The sequence below is a fragment of the Phyllobates terribilis genome, unplaced genomic scaffold, assembly GCF_046119375.1.
Source record: "Phyllobates terribilis strain yellow unplaced genomic scaffold, ASM4611937v1 Scaffold_3__8_contigs__length_932513732, whole genome shotgun sequence".
Taxonomy (NCBI): domain Eukaryota; kingdom Metazoa; phylum Chordata; class Amphibia; order Anura; family Dendrobatidae; genus Phyllobates; species Phyllobates terribilis.
Genome location: NW_027362763.1, coordinates 770,486,095 through 770,511,018, shown reverse-complemented (window position 1 = coordinate 770,511,018; position 24,924 = coordinate 770,486,095). Strand labels below are relative to the sequence as shown.

At 43.3% G+C, this 24,924-nt stretch overlaps 1 protein-coding gene across 1 annotated transcript in view; it reads left to right on the top strand.

Moving 5' to 3' along the window:
* The window catches only part of PLCB1 (phospholipase C beta 1), a 1,235,601-nt gene that overhangs the window by 1,120,943 nt on the left and 89,734 nt on the right, over window positions 1-24,924 (top strand). The window contains exon 30 of the mRNA XM_073672250.1: window positions 10,863-10,920. Within this exon, the coding sequence (XP_073528351.1) occupies window positions 10,863-10,920 (58 nt within the window). The remainder of the gene's footprint in view (window positions 1-10,862; window positions 10,921-24,924) is intronic.

Genomic DNA, 24,924 nt, shown 5'->3' with positions numbered 1-24,924 from the left:
CGAATGAACTGGCTCTCTATGCCTTGGAGGTCCTGCCCTGCCGCCAGCGTTTTATCAGAGTCAGTTTTTAGTGCCGCTGGTGGAATTATAACTGATAAGCGCATCGCCTGTCAACAGAAAATGCTGACAGGCTGACTTTTATAAAGATGAAGGAGGGCTGGATTGGGCCAGACTTCTCAACACCACCGATGAGGGATCAAGAGAATGCTATACTAATATGCTCTTACATGCATCTTCCTCACATCCAAAACAGATGGTCCAATCTGTTCCTGTGGGGCAGTTCCTGCGCCTGCGCAGGATCTGCTCCACAGATCAAGATTTTGAAAAACAGGCCCAAGACCATAGAAATAGGTTCCATGAGAGGGGGTATAGCCACAGGATGATTAAGAGAGCATATCATAGAGCAAAATATTCATCCCGCCAGAATCTTTTGTATGGCCATCGAGACAGTAGGAAGGATAATCTTGTGAGATTTATAACTAAATTCCACTCACAAGTACCTGCAATGAGGGAGGCATTGGGGAGAGGATGGCCAATCTTGAAGGCAGATCCGATTATTTCTAAATTCATACCCGAGAAACCCGCTGTGGTGTTTTGACGGTCTAAGAACCTCCGTGATCGGCTAGTTAGAAGCCACTTTGTAGGTGAACCCGCAGTAACGTTTTTGAATGGAGCTGTTAGTAAATGTGGATGTGTTCCGTGTGGACGCTGCGTGGCCTGTCCCAATGTGGACGGCTGTAATGAATTTATTGATTCTAGCGGTTCCACGAGATATATGATAAAAAAATATATTACGTGTCTGTCAAAAAATGTGGTGTATTATGCCACGTGTCCGTGCGGACTAATTTATGTTGGACTTACGACACGCCAACTCAAAGTACGCGTAAGAGAACACGTCTTGGGCATTATTGCAGCGGCGGATCACGCGGACACATCCACATTGAAAACGATCCCACGCCATTTTAAATCACACCATCAGTGTAATGCCAAATTGTTAAGGGTGAGGGGTGAGGGGTATTGATCTGATTGAGGTGGGTATTCGGGGTGGACAGATATCACAACGCTTTGCCCAATTGGAGTCCAGGTGGATATGGACTTTAAATACTGTTCATCCGGCAGGGCTCAATGAAAATTTGAGCTTTGCACCTTTTTTGTGACCACCAGTTATATATATATGAGCTTTGATCTTCGCCCACATTTGACTTATATACATGTTCATTGCCATGTGTTGTTTTTTATTGTTTTTTAATATAGTTTTATTTATTCCTGTAAGGTCCTTTGATCCTGTGGCATCTATCTCTAAGCTGTCGGTATACGCGTGTTATGTGCGGAGCCGTTTTTTGTTCCTCATGAAACTTTACTTCACCGTACGACGCATCTTTTCAACAGGATTATTTGTATATACATTCTTTATGTGGAACGACAATATGTATAGTTGTGAAATAAGATACAGTTGGACTTTGTATTATATATGTCTACATATAGAAGTATCTAGATACTTATAGTAATGCGATTTTGTGGCCGCTTCCTTGTTCTGTGTAAGGATTGTTATCGTTCTAATGCGGGTAGCTTTACTAATGTATATTATTAGCCATCACCTGTTAGTTCATTTTTTAGGTCTTTGCAGCACATAGGGATATATATGGTACAGACTAGTATGTATAACAAAATAAATTTCGCCCTTAACAAATGCAGACACCATGTACACTACTGTTCAAAAGTTTGGGGTCACCTAGACAATTTTGTGTTTTCCATGAAAACTCATACATTTATTTATCAAATGAATTGCAAAATGAATAGAAAATATAGTCCAGGCATTGACAAGGTTAGAAACAATGATTTTTATTTGAAAGAATAATTTTCTCCTTCAAACTTTGCTTTCGTCAAAGAATGATCCCTTTGCAGCAATTACAGCATTGCAGACCTTTGGCATTCTAGCTGTTAATTTGCTGAGGTAATTTTGAGGAATTTCACCCCATGCTTCCTGAAGCCCCTCCCACAAGTTGGATCGGCTTGATGGGAACTTTTTGTGTACCATATGGTCAAGCTGCTCTCACAACAGCTCAATGGGGTTGAGATCTGGTGACTGCCCTGGCCACTCCATTACAGATAGAATACCAGCTGTCTGCTTCTTCCCTAAATAGTTCATGCATAATTTGGAGGTGTGCTTTGGGTCATTGTCCTGTTGTAGGATGAAATTGGCTCCAATCAAGCGCTGTCCACAGGGTAGGGCATGGCATTGCAAAATGGAGTGATAGCCTTCCTTATTCAAAATCCCATTTACCTTGTACAAATCTTCCACTTTACCAGCACCAAAGCAACCCCATGCTTGACAGATGGCGTCAGGCATTCTTCCAGCATCTTTTCAGTTGTTCTGCGTCTCACAAATGTTCTTCTGTGTGATCCAAACACCTCAAACTTTGATTCATCTGTCCGTAAAACTTTTTTCCAGTCTTCCTCTGTCTAATGTCTGTGTTCTTTTGCCCATATTAATCTTTTCCTTTTATTAGCCAGTCTCAGATATGGTTTTTCTTTGCCACTTTGCCCTGAAGGCCAGCATCCCGGAGTCGCCTCTTCACTGTAGACGTTGACTTGCATTTTGCGTGTACTATTTAATGAAGCTGCCAGTTGAGGAGCTGTGAGGCATCGATTTCTCAAACTAGAGACTCTAATGTACTTGTCTTGTTGCTCAGTTGTGCAGCGGGGCCTCCCACTACTCTTTCTACTCTGGTTAGAGCCGGTTTGTGCTCTCCTCTGAAGGGAGTAGTACACACCGTTGTAGGAAATCTTCAGTTTCTTGGCAATTTCTTGCATGGAATAGACTTCATTTCTAAGAACAAGAATAGACTATCGAGTTTCACACGAAAGTTCTCTTTTTCTGGCCATTTTGAGAGTTTCATAGAACAAACAAATGTAATGCTCCAGATTCTCATATAGCTCAAAGGAAGGTCAATTTTATAGCTTCTCAAATCAGCCAAGCCATCAATTTTCAGCTGGGCTAACATACTTGTGCAAGGGTTTTCTAGGGTTTTCTAAACATCCATTAGCCTTCTTGCACAGTTAGCAAACACAATGTACCACTAAAACACTGGAGTGGTGGTTGTTGGAAATGGGCCTCTATACACCTATGTAGATATTGCAATAAAAACAAGACGTTTGCTGCTAGAATAGTGATTTACCACATTAACAATGTATAGAGTGTATTTTTGATTCATTTAATGCTAGCTTCATTGAAAAAAAATGTGCTTTTCTTTCAAAAATAATGAAATTTCTAAATGACCCCAAACTTTTGAACGGTAGTGTACCTATTTTTGATATTGTACATCTAGACCTAACGCTGATGCCAAATCTAGCTAATACCTTTGGGTGACCGCAGATTAGTAAAACAGGGCAATGGTTGTTTATATATACCGGCCCCGCACTACTTTTCTCTTTAAGCTGCAGTGCCTATATGCCGTACCTGGCCAGTACGCGTGCGCGCCATGATCCTGGCACCTCCGCTGGCTCTCGGCATCAGCAGCACTGTGTGACGCAAGTCCATCCCCTCGTCATTCAGGCGTGATGCCAACGCCGTTGAGCGTCCCGGTCACCATGACAGCGCACGCATCATTTCCGGCTCACATCCGGCATTACCGCGTTACTACGACAACGGACGTCAAAGTCCGGGGGCGGGCTTTGAGTTGATTGGCCCGCGATCTGTCACATGATCATTGGACACAGGTCCTTTTAAATACACACTCCTGACATCTACTTAGTGCCCCTTGACAAAGGCCCACGCCGAAACACGCGTCGGGGTTGAGCACAGGTCTGGGTCCCCTCTGGTATACCGCTCTGTACAGGTAATATATTAATACCTTATAGGCCATTGCTTTCATTGATCCACACAGGTGATATACTAATAACTTATAGGCCACTGTTTTCATAGAGATCCGCGATATAGGGGACCAATGCAGTTGAGATTTTTACATATATGCATATGGATGTTTAAACAGATATTACCATACTATATATTTAGCACATGTTAAGTATATGCTTGCTGCTGTAATCTGACCGTTGTGCTCTTTTGTTTCATATGGCAATTTCTGTCGATGTTTTTTATCTCACATTAACCTGTTTAAATTTTAAATAATAAAGTATGTTTGACTCCCTTGTATATCCTTGACGTTATTATCATCATTTAGGCGACCCTGTCGTCTCCCCTCCTTACTGGTTATATATGATGATTTGTCATATTGATAGTCCCACTTTTTGACAGCCATTTTGAATTGTTATATATATGAATATGTTTATGCGTAAATCATATATATGGCTGCTTTCTGTAAGCTCCCTTTACCACCGAATGATAGCAGCGTAACATAAACTCAAATCCAGTGTCTTTTTTTATGTATTCCCATGCACTTTTTCACACCCAGACATGGGTATACGCTTCCTGATTTTGGCTATTTGCTCTTGTCCTCCTCCTTCTCCTCATCCTCCACCACCATATCACCAGGGTGACCGTGGTCCGTGATGCAACACCCACATAATTTTTTTAAAGGGTGTTTATGATGCCCGTAAAAAAGTTTTTTATACAGTATGTTCATGTATACCCCCCAGGGGTAAATGTTTGTCTGCCCATACACTTAGTGCATGGGCATTACAAGTATAGGAGGCCCGCTCCTTTCTAATGGGAACATTTTTTTATGAGGCCCTCCTCCACGTCTCTTCCAAGGGGCATTGGAGTGCCTCCCAATTTTTGGCAGACCTTGCATTCACTGCATAGGCAAACACAATGGGAGACCCACTTCCTAATAATGGGAACATTGTTTTTAGGAGGCCCTCTGACCCCCACGTCTCTTCCGAGGGGCTTTGGAGTGCCTCCAAATTTTTGGCAACCTTTGCATTCACTGCATAGGCCAGCACTATGGGAGACCCACTTCCTAATAATGGGAACATTGTTTTGAGGAGGCCCTCTGACCTCCATGTCTCTTCCAAGGGGCATTGAAGTGCCTCCAAATTTTTGGCAATCCTTGCATTCACTGCATAGGTCAACACTATGGGAGACCCACTTCCTAATAATGGGAACATTTTTTTATGAGGCCCTCTACGTCTCTTCCAAGGGGCATTGGAGTGCCTCCAAATTTTTGGCAACCCTTGCATTCACTGCATAGGCCAGCACTATGGGAGACCCACTTCCGAATAATGGGAACATTGTTTTGAGGAGGCCCTCTGACCTCCACGTCTCTTACAAGGGGCATTGAAGTGCCTCCAAATTTTTGGCGACTCTTGCATTCACTGCATAGGTCAACACTATGGGAGACCCACTTCCTAATAATGGGAACATTTTTTCATGAGGCCCTCTACGTCTCTTCCAAGGGACATTGGAGTGTCTCCAAATTTCTGGCAACCCTTGCATTCACTGCACAATCAAACACAATGGGAGACCCACTTCCTAATAATGGGAATGACGCACCCCCAGGGCCGTAGGGTACTCGGCAGCCGGGCCCGGTCCGTGGCCCAGGGCGGTCACTGAAAAGGGAACTTATTGGTTGGGGAAAATTGTCGTGACGCCACCTGTGATGTCTGGTGAGGATCACCAGCGCTGTGGCAGTCCTCTGAGGCAGATGATAGGGCAGCTTGAGATGGAACGGCTCCCTACAGGTGGAGCAGGCCTCAGGGCAGCGTAGGAGAAAATGGAGGAGGTGCGCTGGGCGTTGTAGTGCAGGGAGGGAAAAGATACCGGCGAAATGAAGGAGCGGAGGCAGTTCAGTGCAGTCATCCGAGTTTACTCACAGTTCTGTTCAAGTTCCTCAGGTGCACAGTACTGGTGCAAGCTTCCCGCGTCGCACTGCGTTCACCAGTCAGGGGTTCAGTCCTTCCTCAGGCAGCTCGGGTGTACCTAGCAGAACTGCACTTTCATATGTACCTTCCTAGACCGACTTCACGCTGGGTCTTTACTCCCTCCTGCCCTGCGCTTCTCACTGTGAATCCTATTCGGGTGCTGCGAGGTCCCCCCTGTCCGTCGGAGTTGTTCAGACCTGCTCTACCTTACTGGGATTGAAGTGAGAGTTTGGCTTTTGGCTATAGAAGTCAGAAGCCTCCGGTTTTTCCAGCCGAGGCTTGAAGCTGCACGACTTGGCCAGGGGCCAGTCCCCTTCTTGCGGCCTAGATCCTCCTGACACTTGGCAGGTTCGGGGTGTACGGATGCCGCCTGCACTCGCCGTACCCCCTAGGATCCCTTCTTCAGATGGAGCTTACTCCCTGCTCCCCTCCTGGGCCTCAGTCCTGGGCCCTTGAAGTGGAGCAGAGCTCCTAGAGAGACTCTGCTCCCAAACTGTACTCCAACTACTAGCCTAGTACCCTAAGATGGCTTCCCTATTTTATATCTTTACTGTATGAGTGCTCCCATGAACTACTTCCTCCACCCACACCCACTACTGGTCCCCCCTAACTTTGGGTTCCCCCCCACCCCAGCCAGGGTCAGGGCTCAGCAGAAAAAAACATTGCCCCTCCTGCTGGCCTAGGGTAGTGTAGTGTTGGATGTAGGTGTTTGGGGTTCCGTGCAGCACTCCCTCCTTACCTGAGTGAAGGGAGGCACCACAACTCTGGGTGAGGTGCAGTACCTCTGTGGTGACCGAACCCTCAGGGGCACCACAGGAACATTGTTTTGAGGAGGCCCTCTGACCTCCATGTCTCTTACAAGGGGCATTGTAGTGCCTCCAAAATTTTGCCAATCCTTGAATTCACTGCATAGGCAAACACAATGGGAGACCTACTTTCTAATAATGGGAACATTGTTTTCAGGAGGCCCTCCTCTAAGTCTCTTCGAAGGGGTATTGGGGTGCATCCAAATTTTCAAAGTGGTATTGGGGTGCGTCCAAATTTTGGGCAGCCCTGGCACTCACTGCATACGCAATAACAGTATAGGAGACCCACTCTTTAGTAATGGGATCAATAAAACATAGCCGACTGATGGCTGTCTAAGAATAGTGAGGGCCGACTGTTGGTCCTTTAAGAATAGTAAAGGTCGCCTGATGGCCCTACAAAAATAGGCTTTGTGACTTTCAGAGTCCCTCCTTCATAAATGAAGCACGATGTGTCTGATAATATCTCACACACTACATGGCCAGATAAGGTTGTAAAATATTAAAATTACATTTCCTGGTGAATGCATTTGTCATGGTTGAAAGCAATGCAAAAGTGAAAAAACGCATCAAAAACGCTACGTGTGAACAAAGCCCACAGGTATGTAGGAGTATTTTTGTTTTTTGTTATTTATTTTGCTTTATATACAAGTCATTACCCTGGAAAGGATGCTCCTTAACATATTTCCCAAGAAAATCCATTTTGGTTTCGTTTTCGTATGTTTTATTGTGAGTCTGTAAAAGTGGCGTAATACCTCTGACAACATTGTTGACAGAAGTGACCTGGGAGTTAGAAATGCTTCCAGGGGTCTTCCCCATGCTGTCCCCATGTCATTTGAGCACTGTTCCCATCGATTTGGGGAGCCGCCTGAAAAATGCTCGAGTTTCCCATAGACTTACATTGGGCTCGTTGCTCGGGTTGAGCACCCGAGTATTCTAATGTGCTCGACCCGAGCATCATGCACCCGAGCATTTTAGTGCTCGCTCATCACTAGTGTGGAACAAATAACCCTACTTCCCCAGGGGCCAACTAGATAAAACTAAGACAAAAAATCAGGAATACAGAATAAAGAGACATACATGTAATAGTACATGATTTGATAAAGGTCCATATAATTCAAACTGGGCATATACTTGCCAAAAAGTGGCAGCAATAATATGGAACAAAATCCTATGAAGAAGCTGATGCAAAATGCGCATTGGGGTCTGTACTCCACTTCCCCCAGGTTCATCCGATCCTTCATTGGTATATATAAATATATTTCATCTCTTGTCATTTTGAGACTATCTGTATTTGCACACTCGTTGTTTGGCTTTTTTACCTATTGCTTTGAGACATTTATATGTATGTTTTTTTCTGTGCCGCTCCCTGTAGGTTTTTATTCCACATTATTGCTGGCACTTTTTGGCAAGAATATGCAGTTAGAATTATATGGACCTATATTAGAATCTGACAGATTATCAGTCAGTGTAAATGGGCCTTTAAACTAGACATAAGTCTGAAGATGTGGCCAAATTTATCACAGTACCATAACAATATACAGTGGTGGCCAAAAGTATTGGCACCCCTGCAATTCTGTCAGATAATACTCATTTTCTTCCTGAAAATGATTGCAATCACAAATTCTTTGGTATTATTATCTTCATTTAATTTGCTTGCAAGGAAAAAACACAAAAGAGAATGAAGCAAAAATCAAATCATTGATCAATTCACACAAAACTCCAAAAATGGGCCAGACAAAAGTATTGGCACCCTCAGCCTAATACTTGGTTGCACAACATTTAGCCAAAATAACTGCGAACAACCGCTTCCGGTAACCATCAATGAGTTTCTTACAATGCTCTGCTGGAATTGTAGACCATTCTTCTTTGGCAAACTGCTCCAGGTCCCTGATATTTGAAGGGTGCCTTCTCCAAACTGCCATTTTGAGATCTCTCCACAGGTGTTCTATGGGATTCAGGTCTGGACTCATTGCTGGCCACCTTAGAAGTCTCCAGTGCTTTCTCTCAAACCATTTTATAGTGCTTTTGGAAGTGTGTTTTGGGTCATTGTCCTGCTGGAAGACCCATGACCTCTGAGGGAGACCCAGTTTTCTCACACTGGGCCCTACATTATGCTGCAAAATTTGTTGGTAGTCTTCAGACTTCATAATGCCATGCACACGGTCAAGCAGTCCAGTGCCAGGTGCAGTAAAGCAACCCCAAAACATCAGGGAACCTCCGCCATGTTTGACTGTAGGGACCATGTTTTTTTCTTTGAATGCCTCTTTTTTTTTTTTTCCTGCACACTCTATGTTGATGCTTTTTCCCAAAAAGCTCTACTTTTGTCTCATCTGACCAGAGAACATTCTTCCAAAACGTTTTAGGCTTTCTCAGGTAAGTTTTGGCAAACTCCAGCCTGGCTTGTTTATGTCTCGGGGTAAGAAGTGGGGTCTTCCTGGGTATCCTACCATACAGTCCCTTTTCATTCAGACGCCGACGGATAGTACGGGTTGACACTGTTGTACCCTCGGACTGCAGGGCAGCTTGAACTTGTTTGGATGTTAGTCGAGGTTCTTTATCCACCATCCGCACAATCTTGCGTTGAAATCTCTCGTCAATTTTTCTTTTCCGTCCACATCTAGGGAGGTTAGCCACAGTGCCATAGGCTTTAAACTTCTTGATGACACTGCGCACGGAAGACACAGGAACATTCAGGTCTTTGGAGATGGACTTGTAGCCTTGAGATTGCTCATGCTTCCTCACAATTTGATTTCTCAAGTCCTCAGACAGTTCTTTGGTCTTCTTTCTTTTCTCCATGCTCAATGTGGTACACACAAGGACACAGGACAGGTGTTGAGTCAACTTTAATCCATGTTAACTGGCTGCAAGTGTGATTTAGTTATTGCCAACACCTGTTAGGTGCCACAAGTAAGTTACAGGTGCTGTTAATTACACGAATTAGAGAAGCATCACATGATTTTTCAAACAGTGCCAATACTTTTGTCCACCCCTTTTTTTACGTTTGGTTTGGAATTATATCCAATTTGGCTTTAGGACAATTCTTTTTGTGTTTTTTCATTGAAGACAAATTAAATGAAGATAATAATACCAAAGAATTTGTGATTGCAATCATTTTCAGGAAGAAACTGAGTATTATCTCACAGAATTACTGGGGTGCCAATACTTTTGGCCACCACTGTACATATACATCGGCCCAAATGGAAAGAAACATTTTTACCTTTTTTATACCATATCCACTGGAATTATTAAAATATTGCTTTTATTAGGTATTATTGACAACGAACAATGTGATATGCCCGATACTAGCAAAATCCTTCAAATATAACTTGTGGTCTACTCTAAATCCCTTATGTGTGTATTTTCCAATATTGCTGGAGATCACTATTCCTCAACTTTCCAATTGCTGCAATAGTTTTGTTGGTGGTGTGTTTGTACAGTGCCAGGGACAGCCACCATAATTGTTAAAACCTAAAAACAAGTCGTCCCCCGCCCCCACGTTTCGCTACTAACCTGGCTTCATCAAGGGGAGAGGGGTTTATAGCTATAAGATCTTGTGGATTATTTGGCGCATCTTTGGACATATGTGTCTAACTTTATACCACTTATTGAATGGATTAGTTTTCATGGTTCCTGCCGCAGTTTGGCAGATATTGTCACTCAGCCAGCATTCTCCGCCACTAGTTATTTCTCAGATTATTACTACATTGTCTCCATTTATACTAGGAATTTCTATAAATAAATATATATAAAAAGAAAGTGCAGCAGCACTCCATTATGGCCAAAATACATAAAGACAATAAAAACGTTTGATTTAAACTGTGTTATTACTCAATGAACTTTACTTACAAAAAACAGAGGTTCTTAGCGCAGCGGTTGATGGGCACACATGAATTGGCCAATTTATGCGCTAAGAACCTCCGTTTTTTGTAAGTAAAGTTCATTGAGTAATAACACAGTTTAAATCAAACGTTTTTATTGTCTTTATGTATTTTGGCCATAATGGAGTGCTGCTGCGCTTTCTTTTTATATATCTTATTCAGTTTCTGCAGCTTGCACCTGTTCACATTAGGATGTGCTGGGCAGTTCTTTTTACATATAAATAAATATATATATAATTATTTTTTTGCATGTCAGAAATATTGAGATAAAGAATTATAGAATTATCTTTCTAATAATGCCCAGTCTACTGTAATGTTATATAGTGAATTCTAATATCATGTTTATGTTTTTCCATAGGGAGAAGACAGAGATGATCAGATCCTATATCCAGGAAGTTGTGCAATACATTAAAAGGGTACGGTATCTGACTTGATTGCATTTATATGGAAGATTCATGTTCCACTCAGTGATAAATATGTGGTTACTGATCCAATACAGATGGACATAATGTTTTTCTGTTTTAATTACAACAGCTACATTTCAGCCGAATAATGACTCTAATACATCAGGTAGTGGTAAAGTAATAGAGGTCGCCGGAGAATAATAATGGAATAAAAATCTAATATAAGACAATAAGGAGGAAATGTGTCTGGAGAAACCCAAGGATGAAATATTTTGCTTGTTGTTCAATATTAAGATATAAAGACAATATGAATGGATTTCATTTCATTTTCTATTGATTTATTCCCAACCTAAGAGGAAGCTAGAGTATGTAATCACATCTATCTATCTATCTATCTATCTATCTATCTATCTATCTATCTATCTATCTATCTATCTATCTGTCTATCTATCTATCTATTTAGCTATCCTCATATCTACTTATATCTGTCTATCGACTTATCTTTCTCTCTCACATCTATTGATTATATGAATGGTGAACATTTAATTTCATGGCACTTTCTTCTGTTGGAGGGAGGGGTCATTGTGGGCCCAATTCCAAGTTCTGTTCTAGGGCTCCTTGTGAATTTGTTAAGCCACTGCAAGACACTGTTTATCTATTAAATTGAATATATCGCCTATGAATTTTTATTATTTTTCTGTTTTCTGTACATGATCATGAGGGTAGCCAGCTTCCCTGAGTAGTTAGATTTATACTGTATGGGAGACACGTGGATCAAAGTCACTCATAGTCTACAGATGGTCTTTAGCTTCTATGGGAGAATTTTCTAAGCATTCTCTGTTAGCTGTGCACAGGTCCTTGTGCAAGGAGTGTGAGGAGGTGAGCTATGACCATCATCTATTATGAATGATGCATCCTGTGTTACTTAAATATATACAGTTGAAACCAGAAGTTTACATACGCTATATAAAAAGACATATGCATGTTTTTCTCAATATCTGACATAAAATCAGAATAAATCTTTCCCGTTTTAGGTCAATTAGGATTACCATCATTTTTAATATTTTCCAAATGCCAGAATGATAAGAGAGAGAGAGAGAATGTTTTAACGCATTTTTATTACTTACTGCAAAGTCAAAAGTTTACATACACTAAGATTACTATGCCTTTAAACTTCTGGTTTCAACTGTATATTGTAGAGAATTTAACAAAGAAAGCTTCAATTTGCCAACTACTGCACTTTTATTTTACTTTCAAGCAGAGTTATGTCTATGCTTTTATTGATGTTGGATGAGATGACTTTTTCTTTTCCTACTCTTAAATTTAATAATAATATACACAGTTGCCTCCAGACTCCCTTCATGAAACTCACATTGATGTATAAAGGGTTAATTCCATCTACACATTTGTTTGTTCCAAATGTCAATGTTTAAATTAGATTTTCTTCTTATTGGTCATTACTATGAAACAATTCAAGTACAGTATGAAATATTTGATGTGTTCCATAACATGCCTTGGCTGGGAAATAATGGTACATACTCTATATGTTTGCTCTTTTACTTACAGTTATTTTAATGATTTGATGTATTGTCATTGAATCTAATAACACAATATTTAATGCCTTGATACTATTATAATAATACAGATTCTTGTTTCTAGAGCATTATTGTATTAATCTTCATATCATGAATTCTATCTACTTTCTGTGTTTGGTTACTTTCCACAGAACTAAAAATATTCCCAATGATCTTAAGAAAGTTTGCAAAAACTTTTCCTGAAAATAGGGAACTGTTAAGATTGCCAAACAATTAATGTAATAAAATAGGCCTCTTTTTCAGTTGGACCCTGACAGCTTTGCCTTCTGTACTTACAGCATATCTCTTATCTCTCCTGGATCTGGCATGAAAGTACAGATTTAGGGGAGTTGCCCCTGGCGGTCAGGGCTATGTCCTGACTTTCACTCTCTTTGTGCGATGTCTTGTCCCCAGCCCTGCTGTCTTCAATGCGTGTTTTACTGAGTTCATTGCTCAATAGTTCCACCTCCTTGGGGGGAGAGGCCGGCATATTTATGCTCAATAATATTTACAATAGTTCAATGTGGTAACCATGAGATTTGAACTCCCAACCTGCAGCATTGGAGGCGGCAGCACTGTCAAATGTGGTAGAATGTTCTGTACTTGAATGTGCATTGTATTCTACTTTTTTTTATTGGCATAATGTACTGGTACATAAACTACATCCTATATACCAGTGCATTTCTATTTATCTGTATTGTAGGGATAACATAAAACTCCCCAAAATATTTTCATCCTGTAAATCACAAAAAATTAATGAAAAACTGTTAAAATAATTACATTTTGAAATCAGTTTTTCCAAAATATAAACCTCACAAATCAGCAAATAACACGTATTTGGTATCCCTGTGATTGTAACATCCCATACAATACAGTGAACAGATTATTTACAATGCTTTTTTCTCCATTAAACCTATCTTATAAAAATATAATGCTGAGGCTGTGTTCACACATAGCGTAAATACTAGAATTTTTTTTGCTGCTTTTTATCTGCAGATTTTCTGCAGGGTCTCTGCTGATCTAGCAGAGCTAAGTTGTTGAGCTGTGTATAACCCGCTCACACCACAACTTTCTCTATACATTGTATAGTGACAGAGAGCTTCTAATCAGTGCTGGGAGTATGGTTGGACTAGGAGGCATAAGGCTGCTTGTCCTCTAGTGATAATCTTTCCCTGATAAGAGACTGATTGTATTGAAACTGCAAAGCAAAGACCAGTAAGTGACATATAGATGGAATCGGGGTCTTTTCCACTAATTTATGGTGCTCTCATGTACAGTGGGGAAAATAAGTATTTGATACTCTGCCGATTTTACAAGTTTTCCCACCTGCAAAGAATGGAGAGGTCTGTAATTTTTATCGTAGGTACACTTCACCTGTGAGAGACAGAATCTAAAAATAAAAAAACAGAAAATGTTTGATTTTTAAATAATTAAATTGCATTTTATTGCATGAAATAAGTATTTGATCACCTGCCAACTAGCAAGAATTCTGGCTCTCACAGACCTGTTAGTTTTTCTTTAAGAAGACCTCCTACTCTGCACTCATTACCTTTATTAATTGCACCTGTTTGAACTCGTTCCCTGTATAAAAGACACCAATCCACTCACTCAATCAATCACACTGCAACCTCTCCACCATGGCCAAGACCAAAGAGCTGTCTAAGAACACCAGGGACAAAATTGTAGACCTGCACAAGGCTGGGATGGGCTACAGGACAATAAGCAAGCAGCTTGTTGAGAAGGCAACAACTGTTGGCGAAAGTATTAGAAAATGGAAGAAACATAACATGGCTGTTAATCTTCCTTGGTCTGATGCTCCATGCCAGATCTCGCCTAGTGGGGTAAGGATAATTCTGAGAAAGGTCCAGAATCAGCAAAAAAACTACATGGGAGGACCTGGTCAATGACCTGAAGAGAGCTGGGACCACAGTCTCAAACATTACCATTAGTAACACACTATGCCGTCATGGATTAAAATCCTGCAGGGTACACAAAGTCCCTCTGCTCATGCCAGCACATGTCCAGGCCCGTTTGAAGTTCGCCAATGACCGTCTGGATGATCCAGAGGAGGCATGGGAGAAGGTCATGTGGTCAGATGAAACCAAAGTAGAACTTTTTAGTATCAACTCCACTCGCCAAGTTTAGAGGAAGAAGAAGGATGAGTACAACCCCAAGAACACCGTCCCAACCGTGAAGCATGATGGGGTAAACATCATTCCTTGGTGGTGCTTTTCTGCAAAGTGGACAGGACAACTGCATTGTATTGAAGGGAGGATGGATGGGGTCATATATCACGAGATTATGGCCAACAACTTCCTTCCCTCAGTAAGAGCATTGAAGATGGGTCAGGGCAACTAAGGAGTGGCTCCGTAAGAAGCATTTCAAGGTCTTGGAGTGGCCTTGCCAGTCTCCAGACCTAAACCTAATAGAAAATCTTTGGAGGAAGCTGAAACTCAGTGTTGCCCAGAGACGACCCTGAAACCTGAAAGATCTGGAGAAGATCTGTATGGAGGAGTGGGCCAAAATCCCAGCTGCAGTGTGTGCAAACTTGATCAAGAACTACAGGAAACGTCTGACCTCTGTAATTGCAAACAAAGGTTTCTGCACCAAATATTAATTTCTGTTTATCTATTGTATCAAATACTTACCATATTTTTCAGACTATAAGACGCACTTTTTTCCTACAAAATTTTGGAGGAAAGTGGGGGTGCATCTTATAGTCCGATATATATACTGTGACTGTGGGTGGTGGGGGATGTGGGGGGAGCTGCAGTGGCGGAGGAGTGGGGCACTGGAGGCAGTAGTCCGCTGCTGCATCCTACACTGTGCCCGCTGCTAAAGAAAATTAATATTCACTGCCCCCCATGCCCATGGGCATTGGGAGCAGTGAATATTCATTTTCCTTAATAGCGCGCACACTGTACTTGCAGCACGGTTCCTGGTATGTATGGCACCCTGCATCCCTCATCGTGTGGGATCCCTGTCGGCAGCAGAGAGGAGGTGAGTATAATTGTTTCTTTTTTTGTGTGCAGCGTGATGGGAATCACGGGGTGCCAAGCATACCAAGATGAGTGGTGCCAAGCATACCAGGAAGAGGGATGAGGGGGGCAAAATACATACCAGGATGAGGGATGAAGGGTGCCATGCATGCCAGGAAGAGGGATGAAGGGTGCCATACATACCAGGAAGAGGGATGAGGGGGGCCATACATACCAGGATGAGGGATGAAGGATGCCATACATACCAGGATGAGGGGTACCACATACCAAGAAGAGTGATGAGGGGTACCATACATACCAGGAAGAGGGATGAGGGTTGCCATACATACCAGGAAGAGGGATGTGGGGGGTCATACATACTAGGATGAGGGATGAAGGGTGCCATACATACCAGGATGGGCATGAGGGGGGCCATAAATACCAGAATGAAGGGTGCAATACAGACCAGGATGGGGATGAGGGGTGCTATGCATATCAGGATGGGGATGAGGGCCACGTATAACAGGAAGGAGGGGGCCATATACACCAGGATGGGGGATATTAACAGAATTGGGGGACATTACCCCTATAACAGTGTCAGTAGCAGACCCCCTCCCCCTTAACAGGGCATCATGACCACATTTTTTGCTTACATTTTTTTTCGATTTTCCTCCTCTAAAACCTAGGTGCGTCTTATGGTCCGGTGCGTCTTATAGTCCAAAAATACGGTATTTCATACAATACAATGCAAATTAATTTAATATGTAAAAATCATATGTGGCGCCCCTGAGGGTTCGGTCGCCACAGAGGTACTGCACCTCACCCAGAGTTGTGGTGTTTCCCTTCTCTCAGGTAAGGAGGGAGTGCTGCACGGAACCCCAACACCTACATCCAACACTACCCCAGGCCAGCAGGAGGGGCAAGATGCAATGTAGTTTTCTGCTGAGCCCTGACCCTGGCTGGGGTGGGGGGGAACCCAAAGTTAGGGGGAACCAGTAGTGGGTGTGGGTGGAGGAAGTAGTTCATGGGAGCACTCATACAGTAGATATATAAAAAGGTAGACATCTTAATAGCAAGGGAGTTGGAGTAGGGACAGTTCAGAGGAACAGTCTGGGAGCAGAGTCTCTGTAGGAGCTCTGCTCCACTACAAGGGCCTAGTACAGAGGCCCAGGAGGGGAGCAGGGAGTAAGCTCCGTTCTACAGAAGGGATCCTAGGGGAGTACGGCGAGTGCAGGCGGCACCCGTACACCCCGAACCTGCCAAGTGTCAGGAGGATCTAGGCCGCAAGAAGGGGACCGGCCCCTGGCCCAGTCGTGCAGCTTCAAGCCTCGGCTGGAAAAACCGGAGGCTTCTGACTTCTATAGCCAGGAGCCAAACTTCCACTTCAATCCAAGTAAGGTCGAGCAGGTCTGTGCAACTCCGACGGACAGGGGGGGCCTAGCAGCACCCGAACAGGATTCACAGTGGGAAGCGCAGTGCAGGAGGGAGTAAAGACCCAGCGTGAAGTCGGGAGCCCACTCCAGCTTTGTGCTGGTCTATGATCTTGTCCCTGACATCCTTAGAAAGCTCTTTGGTCTTGCCCATGTTGTAGAGGTTAGAGTCTGACTGATTAATTGAGTCTGTGGACAGGAGTCTTTTATACAGGTGACTATGTAAGACAGCTGTCTTTAATGCAGGTAACGAGTTGATTAGAATCATCTAACTGGTCTGTAGGAGCCAGAACTCATGATGGTTTGTAGGGGATCAAATACTTATTTCTCACTGCAAAATGCAAATAAATTTACAGTGGGGAAAAAAAGTATTTAGTCAGCCACCAACTGTGCAAGTTTTCCCACTTAAAAAGATGAGAGAGGCCTGTAATTGACATCATAGGTAGACCTCAACTATGAGAGACAAAATGAGAAAACAAATCCTGAAAATCACATTGTCTGATTTGGAAAGAATTTTTTTTCAAATTTTGGTGGAAGATAATTATTTGATCAATTACAAACAAGCAAGATTTCTGGCTCTCACAGACCTATAACTTCTTCTTTAAGAGGCTCCTCTGTCCTCCACTCATTACCTGTAGTACTGGCACCTGTTTGAACTTGTTATCAGTATAAAAGACACCTGTCCGCAACCTCAAACAGTCACATTCCAAACTCCACTATGGTGAAGACCAAAGAGCTGTTGAAGGACACCAGAAACAAAATTGTAGCCCTGCACCAGGCTGGGAAGACTGAATCTTCAATAGGCAAGCAGCTTGGTGTGAAGAAATCAACTGTGGGAGCAATAATTAGAAAATGGAAGACATACAACACCACTGATAATCTCCCTCGATCTGGGGCTCCACACAAGATTTCACTCCATGGAGTCAAAATGATCTCAAGAACAGTGAGCGAAAATCCCAGAACCACACGGGGGGACCTAGTGAATGACCTGCAGAGAGCTTGGACCAACGTTACACAGGTTTCCATCAGTAACACACTACGCCGCCAGGGACTCAGCTCCTGCAGTGCCAGACGTGTCCCTCTGCTTAAGCCATTACATGTCCGGGCCCTCTGAAGTGTGCTAGAGAGCATTTGGATGATCCAGAAGAGTATTGGGAGAATGTCATATGGTCAGATGAAACCAAAGTAGAACTGTTTGGTAGAAACACAACTAGTTGTTTTTGGAGGAGAAAGAATGCTGAGTTGCATGTAAAGAACACCATGCCTACTGTGAAGCATGGGGGTGGCAACATCATGCTTTGGGGCTGTTTCTCTGCCAAGGGACCAGGACGAGTGATCCGTGTACATGAAAGAATGAATAGGGCCATGTATTGTGAGATTTTGAGTGCAAACTTCCTTCCATCAGCAAGGGCATTGAAGATGAAACGTGGCTGGGTCTTTCAGCATGACAATGATCCGAAGCACACCGTCAGGGCAACAAAGGAGTGGCTTCGTAAGAAGCATTTCAAGGTTCTGGAGTGGCCTAGCCAGTCTCCAGATCTAAACCCTATAGAAAACCTTTGGAGGGAGTTGAAAGCCCGTGTTGCCCAGCGACAGCCCCAAAAAGTCACTGCTCTACAGGAGATCTGCATGGAGGAATGGGCCAACATACCAGCAACAGTGTGTGCCAACCTTGTGAAGACTTACAGAAAACATTTGACCTCTGTCATTGCCAACAAAGGATATATAACAAAGTATTGAGATGAACACTTGTAATTGACCAAATACTTATTTTCCACCAAAATGTGAAAAAAAATTCTTTCCAAATCAGACATTGTGATTTACAGGATTTGTTTTCTCATTTTGTCTCTCATAGTTGAGGTCTATCTATGGTGCCAATTACAGGCCTTTCTCATCTTTTTAAGTGGGAAAACTTGCACAATTGGTGGCTGACTAAATACTTTTTTTCCCCACTGTATCTAATTTATATAATGTGATTTTCTTGATTTTTTTGGGATATTCTATCTCTCAATGTTAAAATCAACCTATCATTAAAATTATAGACTGTTCATGTCTTTGTCAGTGGACAAACTTACAAAAACAGCAAGGGATCAAATAATTATTTCCTTCACTGTATATATTTTTTATGGATATCAGATGTGAGTAGAGCCTGAGACCCTATGCATGTGTAAGGGTAGGTGCCCACGATCTGTAACAGCAGTGTTTTGGATGCAGCTCACCTGCGCTGCGTCCAAAATGCTGCGTTCCACATTAGAAGTACAGTGGATGGGATTTATAGAAATTCCATGCTCACTGTGCTTCTATTTGATGCTGCGTTAACTCACCGGCGGCACGACTTTACGAGCCGCAGCATGTCAATTTCCACAATAGAATGTATAGGATGCGGTAACTCCCCATGTGTTCAATGAACACGTGTGGATTTACCTGCGTGATCAGACGCAAAACTTTGGAAGCAGCGAAAATAAGCTGCGTCCAAAGCGCTGCTATAGACTGATCAAGGGGACATAGCCTAAGACTGCATAACTCTTTACAACTGTGTTGCCAATGAATTCCCTGAGTTTAATGGGCCCCACGCTTTGCTTTGTAAAAGGGGTTGTCCAATGCGGCACCCAGGCAGCGTTATGGAGCAGTGGCAGGTGAGTGGTAGGTGGTAACACACTTTATTTTTTAATTTCAGACCATGCTTGGCCTTGTTTTAGAAAATAAAGTGCTGGATGAATCCTATGAATAATATAGAACTTAATATTGATCATTTTTAATGATCCACCCATACAATCATGGCAGGAATTTAAGAGAAAAATTGACCAAAAATTTTTTTGCCATTATGGGTAGAATTTTATCGATTAACCAATATGATGAGCATTGCATATCAACAATTCAGTCTTCTTAGATGTATATTTGTGACATGTAGATATCAATATCAGATACTAGCTGAACCAGCCAAAGCTTCAAATATAGCACTCCCCTCTTACTGTGTCGTCGTTACGGTGTGTGCTATCAGCATTTTTCAATTATAAAATTTGATAAGTGGATAACGTACTTGAAGCCAATTTTTATTTCTTAGCATTTTAATTACCCCAAATCATTCTAATACATATTTGCATAGACCACCTGGAAATGTTTCCTCATAACTTGGCTGCAATTTAAAGCATATCACCAAGTAAATCCAGGGATGTATGCTAATAAGGTGGCTTGAAAGCAAAAGCAATGGGGGATGTGAAATCTACAAGTAGAGCCCATTGGTGATGTAGAAAGGTGCTTTTACATCCACCAAATGCCATATTGTATGCTCTCTCTGCAGCTTCTAAATAGTATATTGGTAAGAGTACAGTAAATGGAAATATGAGAAGGAGAAGTGCTATTGCTCAGTGATGGAATTCATAGTCAATGGCTACCACCATATGTAAATTGCTGTTGTAATGTGATGTACTGTATATTCCACCATGCAATGTATTTTATAGCTGTGGTACCAATGGGTCTCTGCCTCCATTATAGTATATACAGTTTAAGTGCAGAGGCAGACTGCCGTATAACTCATGCTATGATCGCATCGCACTGCACGGACTGGCCGGCACCTCTCCTGACCTGAGCATGACAGCATGATGTATTTTTATGCACCTGTCAAGCTCAGATCAGGAGAGCAGACAGCCAGTACAAGGATTAAGATGCAATCCTCGCAGGAGTTATACGGCAGTCTGTCTCTGCCCTAACAATGCTACTCACCTGGGAGCGATCTGAGATATAATAGGAACCATTTCTATTTAAAGTCCAGCTGGTTCATTTCAGTCCTCATACACCACATGACAGGAAAACTTAAATACAGCCCTTGTCCGGCATAAAGTAAAACATAAAGTAACAAGTCCATACAATAGTGCTGGTTAGCCCGCCTGGCATAGAGTTCAGCTTCTTAGTTCTTTAGCAAATGTACTCAATCCAGGAGATCTGCACACCTCCATACACACAGACATCTGTGAGACAGACAGGTCTTATTTTTACCAAGTGAACCACACCAAGGGGTGGAGGTATGGTGAGCAGCCTTTCAGCTGCTCATAATCAACCTGTCATGACCAATTAACCCCTTTTAGTCCTCTATGCACTAAAGCATTACTCCAGGTTTATCTCCCATCCACTGTGTCTAGTAACAGTCCAACCTTACAACAGTCATTGCCGAAAGCGTTGGCACCCTTGAAATTGTTCCTAAAAATGAAGTATTTCTTGCAGAATATTGTTTTGTTATATACATGTTTACTTCCTATCTGTGTATTGGAATAACTCACAAAAAACTGAGGAAAAAAAAGGCAAATTGGACATAATTTCACACAGAACCACAAAAATGGGCCTGACAAAATTGTTGGCACCTTTCCAAAATTGTGAGTAAACAACTTTGTTACAAGCATGTGATGCTCATGCAAACTCATCTGTGGCAAGTAACAGGTGTGGGCAATATGAAATCCACACCTCAAACCAGATAAAAAGAGGAGAAATTGACTTATGTCTGATTTACCTTTTTTCTGTTTTTTTTGTGTTGTTTCAAAACAAATAAAGGAAATAAACATGTGTATAACAAAACATGTGTAATTGCAATATTTTTCTGGGAGAAATACTTCATTTTCTTTAACAATTTCAAGGGTTCCAACAGTTTAGGCCATGACTGTAGATAGATATCCTATACATGTATTATTGTACAGAATATTGTGCAAATTAGGTCTTTCCTAAAAGGAAATGATCCTGCTAGTGCTGTCCAGAAGCTTTAGTTACCCTATAAGTCAATATCCTACCCTTTGATGAACTTTGTAATATGATTATGTATAGATAGCTGTTTCAAGGTGCTTACCCCTCAACAGTGCAGATCAGTGCTTGACTTGCTAAGTGAGATCTGCTTAAAGGGAAGCTCTCATCATAAAAAGACCTGAGGTAGGCAGAGGGGCTGTGGAATCACATACAGGGAGTAGAAGACCTGGCCCCTGTGCACTAAAATCTAATTAACAGAAAACTTCAAATACTGATTACAGAAGAACAATAAAGTGGATTTCTTCACCAAAGATATCAATGCAAGCACCATTAGAGCAATGTCTTTACTTTACATTACAAAATCGTGCTGACAGGTTCTCTTTGAATCAGGTTTTTGTGTTACGTAGCCATCAATGCTATTATACTGTATGGAGCACCATGTGGGGCAATTATACTGTATGGAGCACCATGTGGGGCAATTATACTGTATGGAGCACTTTTTGTGGCCATTATACTGTGTGGAGCACTACGTGGGGCAATTATACTGTATGGTGCACTATGTGGGGCCATTATACTGTATGGAAAGCAATGCAGGGCCCCGTTATACTTTATGGAGGACTATGTGGGGCCATTATATTGTATGGAGCACTATGTGGGGCCAATATAGTGTATGGAGCATTTTTGTGGCCATTATACTCAATTGGGCACTATGTGGGGCCATTATACAGTAATACTGTATGGAGCACTTTTGTGGCCATTATACTGTATGGAGCACTATGTGAAGCCATTATACTGTATGGAAGTCAATGCAGAGCCCCTTTATACTTTATGGAGGACTATGTTGGGCCCACTATACTGTATGGAGCACTTTTTATGGCCATTATACTCTATAGAGCACTATGTGAGGCTATTATACTGTATGAAGCACTATGTGGAGCCAATATACTGTATGGAGCACTATGTGGGGCCATTATACTGTATGGAAAGCAATGCAGGGCCCCGTTATACTTTATGGAGGACTATGTGGGGCCATTATATTGTATGGAGCACTATGTGGGGCCAGTATATTGTATGGAGCACTATGTGGGGCCATTATACTATATGGAAAGCAATGCAGGGCCCCGTTATACTTTATGGAGGACTATGTGGGGCCATTATATTGTATGGAGCACTATGTGGGGCCAGTATATTGTATGGAGCACTATGTGGGGCCATTATATTATATGGAAAGCAATGCAGGGCCCCATTATACTTTATGGAGGACTATGTGGGGCCATTATATTGTATGGAGCACTATGTGGGGCCAATATAGTGTATGGAGCATTTTTTGTGGCCATTATACTCAAAGGGTCATTATGTGGGGCCATTATACTGTAATACTGTATGGAGCACTTGTGTGGCCATTATACTGTATGGAGCACTATGTGAAGCCATCATACTGTATGGAAGCCAATGCGGGGCCCTTTTATACTTTATGGAGGACTATGTTGGGCCCACAATACTGTATGGAGCACTTTTTGGGGCCATTATACTCTATGGAGCATTATGTGAGGCTATTATACTGTATGGAGCAGTATGTGGGCCAATATACTGTATGGAACATTTTTTGTGGCCATTATACTCAATGGGGCACTATGTGGGGCCATTATACTGTAATACTGTATGGAGCACTTTTGTGGCCACTATGTGGGGCCCATTATACTGTATGGAGGACTATGTTGGGTCCATTATACTGTATGGAGCACTTTTTGTGGCCATTATATTGTATGGAGGACTATGTGGGGCCCATTATTCTGTATGGAGGACTCTTTCTGGCCATTATACTGTATGGAAGGCTGTGTGGGGTTTACAGTTGGAGAGTCATACCGTGATGGGGTCACCATTTTTTTGTCGGGGGAATTGAGGGAGGGGGTACAGTAGGGTAATCATACTGTGTGTAGCGCCGGCGTCCCTGTCCTCTGCTAGGCAGGGACGCTGTTCCCCTCACCGCTCTGCTCCGTGCCCGGCGTCCTCCTCCCGCTCTGCTGGCAGCGCGCGCTCCTTCCCGGCCACTGTGCTTAGGGCGCGCGCGCTCTCCCTCCCTCTTAAAGGGGCCGCGCGTGCTGTCCTAAGGAGTCCCCGGCCAATGGCCGGAGGACTTCACCATATATAAGGCACCTCCTCCAAAATGGAGGTGCCCGAGCAATATTGTTGCACTGTTCACTACTCTGCTTCAGCCCTCAGGTCCCGTTGCCAGTTACCTGCCAGATACCTGCCAGATTCCTGCCAGCTTGCTGTCTTATTCCTGCCTGATATTCTGCTACCTGCCTGCTAGCCTGAGGTCCGACGGTCTGTCTTACAACTCCTGTCAGTCTGTCTAAGGACCAGCTTGCCCGCTCACCTGGGAGCGCACATCAGCTACCTGCCTGCTTGCCTGAGGTCCGACGGTCTGCCTTCCAACTCCTGTCAGTCTGTCTATGGACCAGCTTGCCCGCTCACCTGGGAGCGCACATCTGCTACCTGCCTGCTAGCCTACCTGGAGGCTCCGCCGTCACGTGCTGTGACCACCTGCCTGTCCAGTGACTCCTACCCGCTCACCTGGGAGCGCTCATCTGCTGCCTGTCTGCTAGCCTACCTGGAGGCTCTGCCGTCACGTGCTGTGACCACCCGCCTGTCCAGAGACTTCTGCCCGCTCACCTGGGAGCGCTCATCTGCCGCCTGTCTGTTGGTCTTCCTGGAGGCTCCGCCGTCACATGCTGTGACCACCCGTTTATCCAGAGACTCTCGCCTGCTCACCTGGGAGCTCACGTCTACCATCAGCCGCCACAGGTCGTACCAACCCTTTACCCAGAGACTGCCCCGGTCACTTGCCGTGACCATCTGCCCGTTCATCCAGAGACTGCCCCGGTCACTTGCCGTGACCATCTGCCTGTTCATCCAGAGACTGCCCCGGTCACTTGCCGTGACCATCTGCCCGTTCATCCAGAGACTGCCCCGGTCACTTGCCGTGACCATCTGCCCGTTCATCCAGAGACTGCCCCAGTCACTTGCCGTGACCATCTGCCCGTTCATCCAGAGACTGCCCCGGTCACTTGCCGTGACCTCCTGCCCGTTCTTCTAGAGACTGTCCCGGTCACCTGCTGTGACTGCCTGCCTGGTCGCCACCCGCTCCATTACAAGGACCGCCCCCTTGTATAGTAGCTCAGAGGTTCCGCCTCCCAGACCCGTTACAGTTTGCTCGGGCCATGGAACCCGGTGGCACCCAAGCTCCCTCGCTCTCGGACCTGTGTCATGAACTGTCCCGTCAGAGGTCCCAACAGGAGT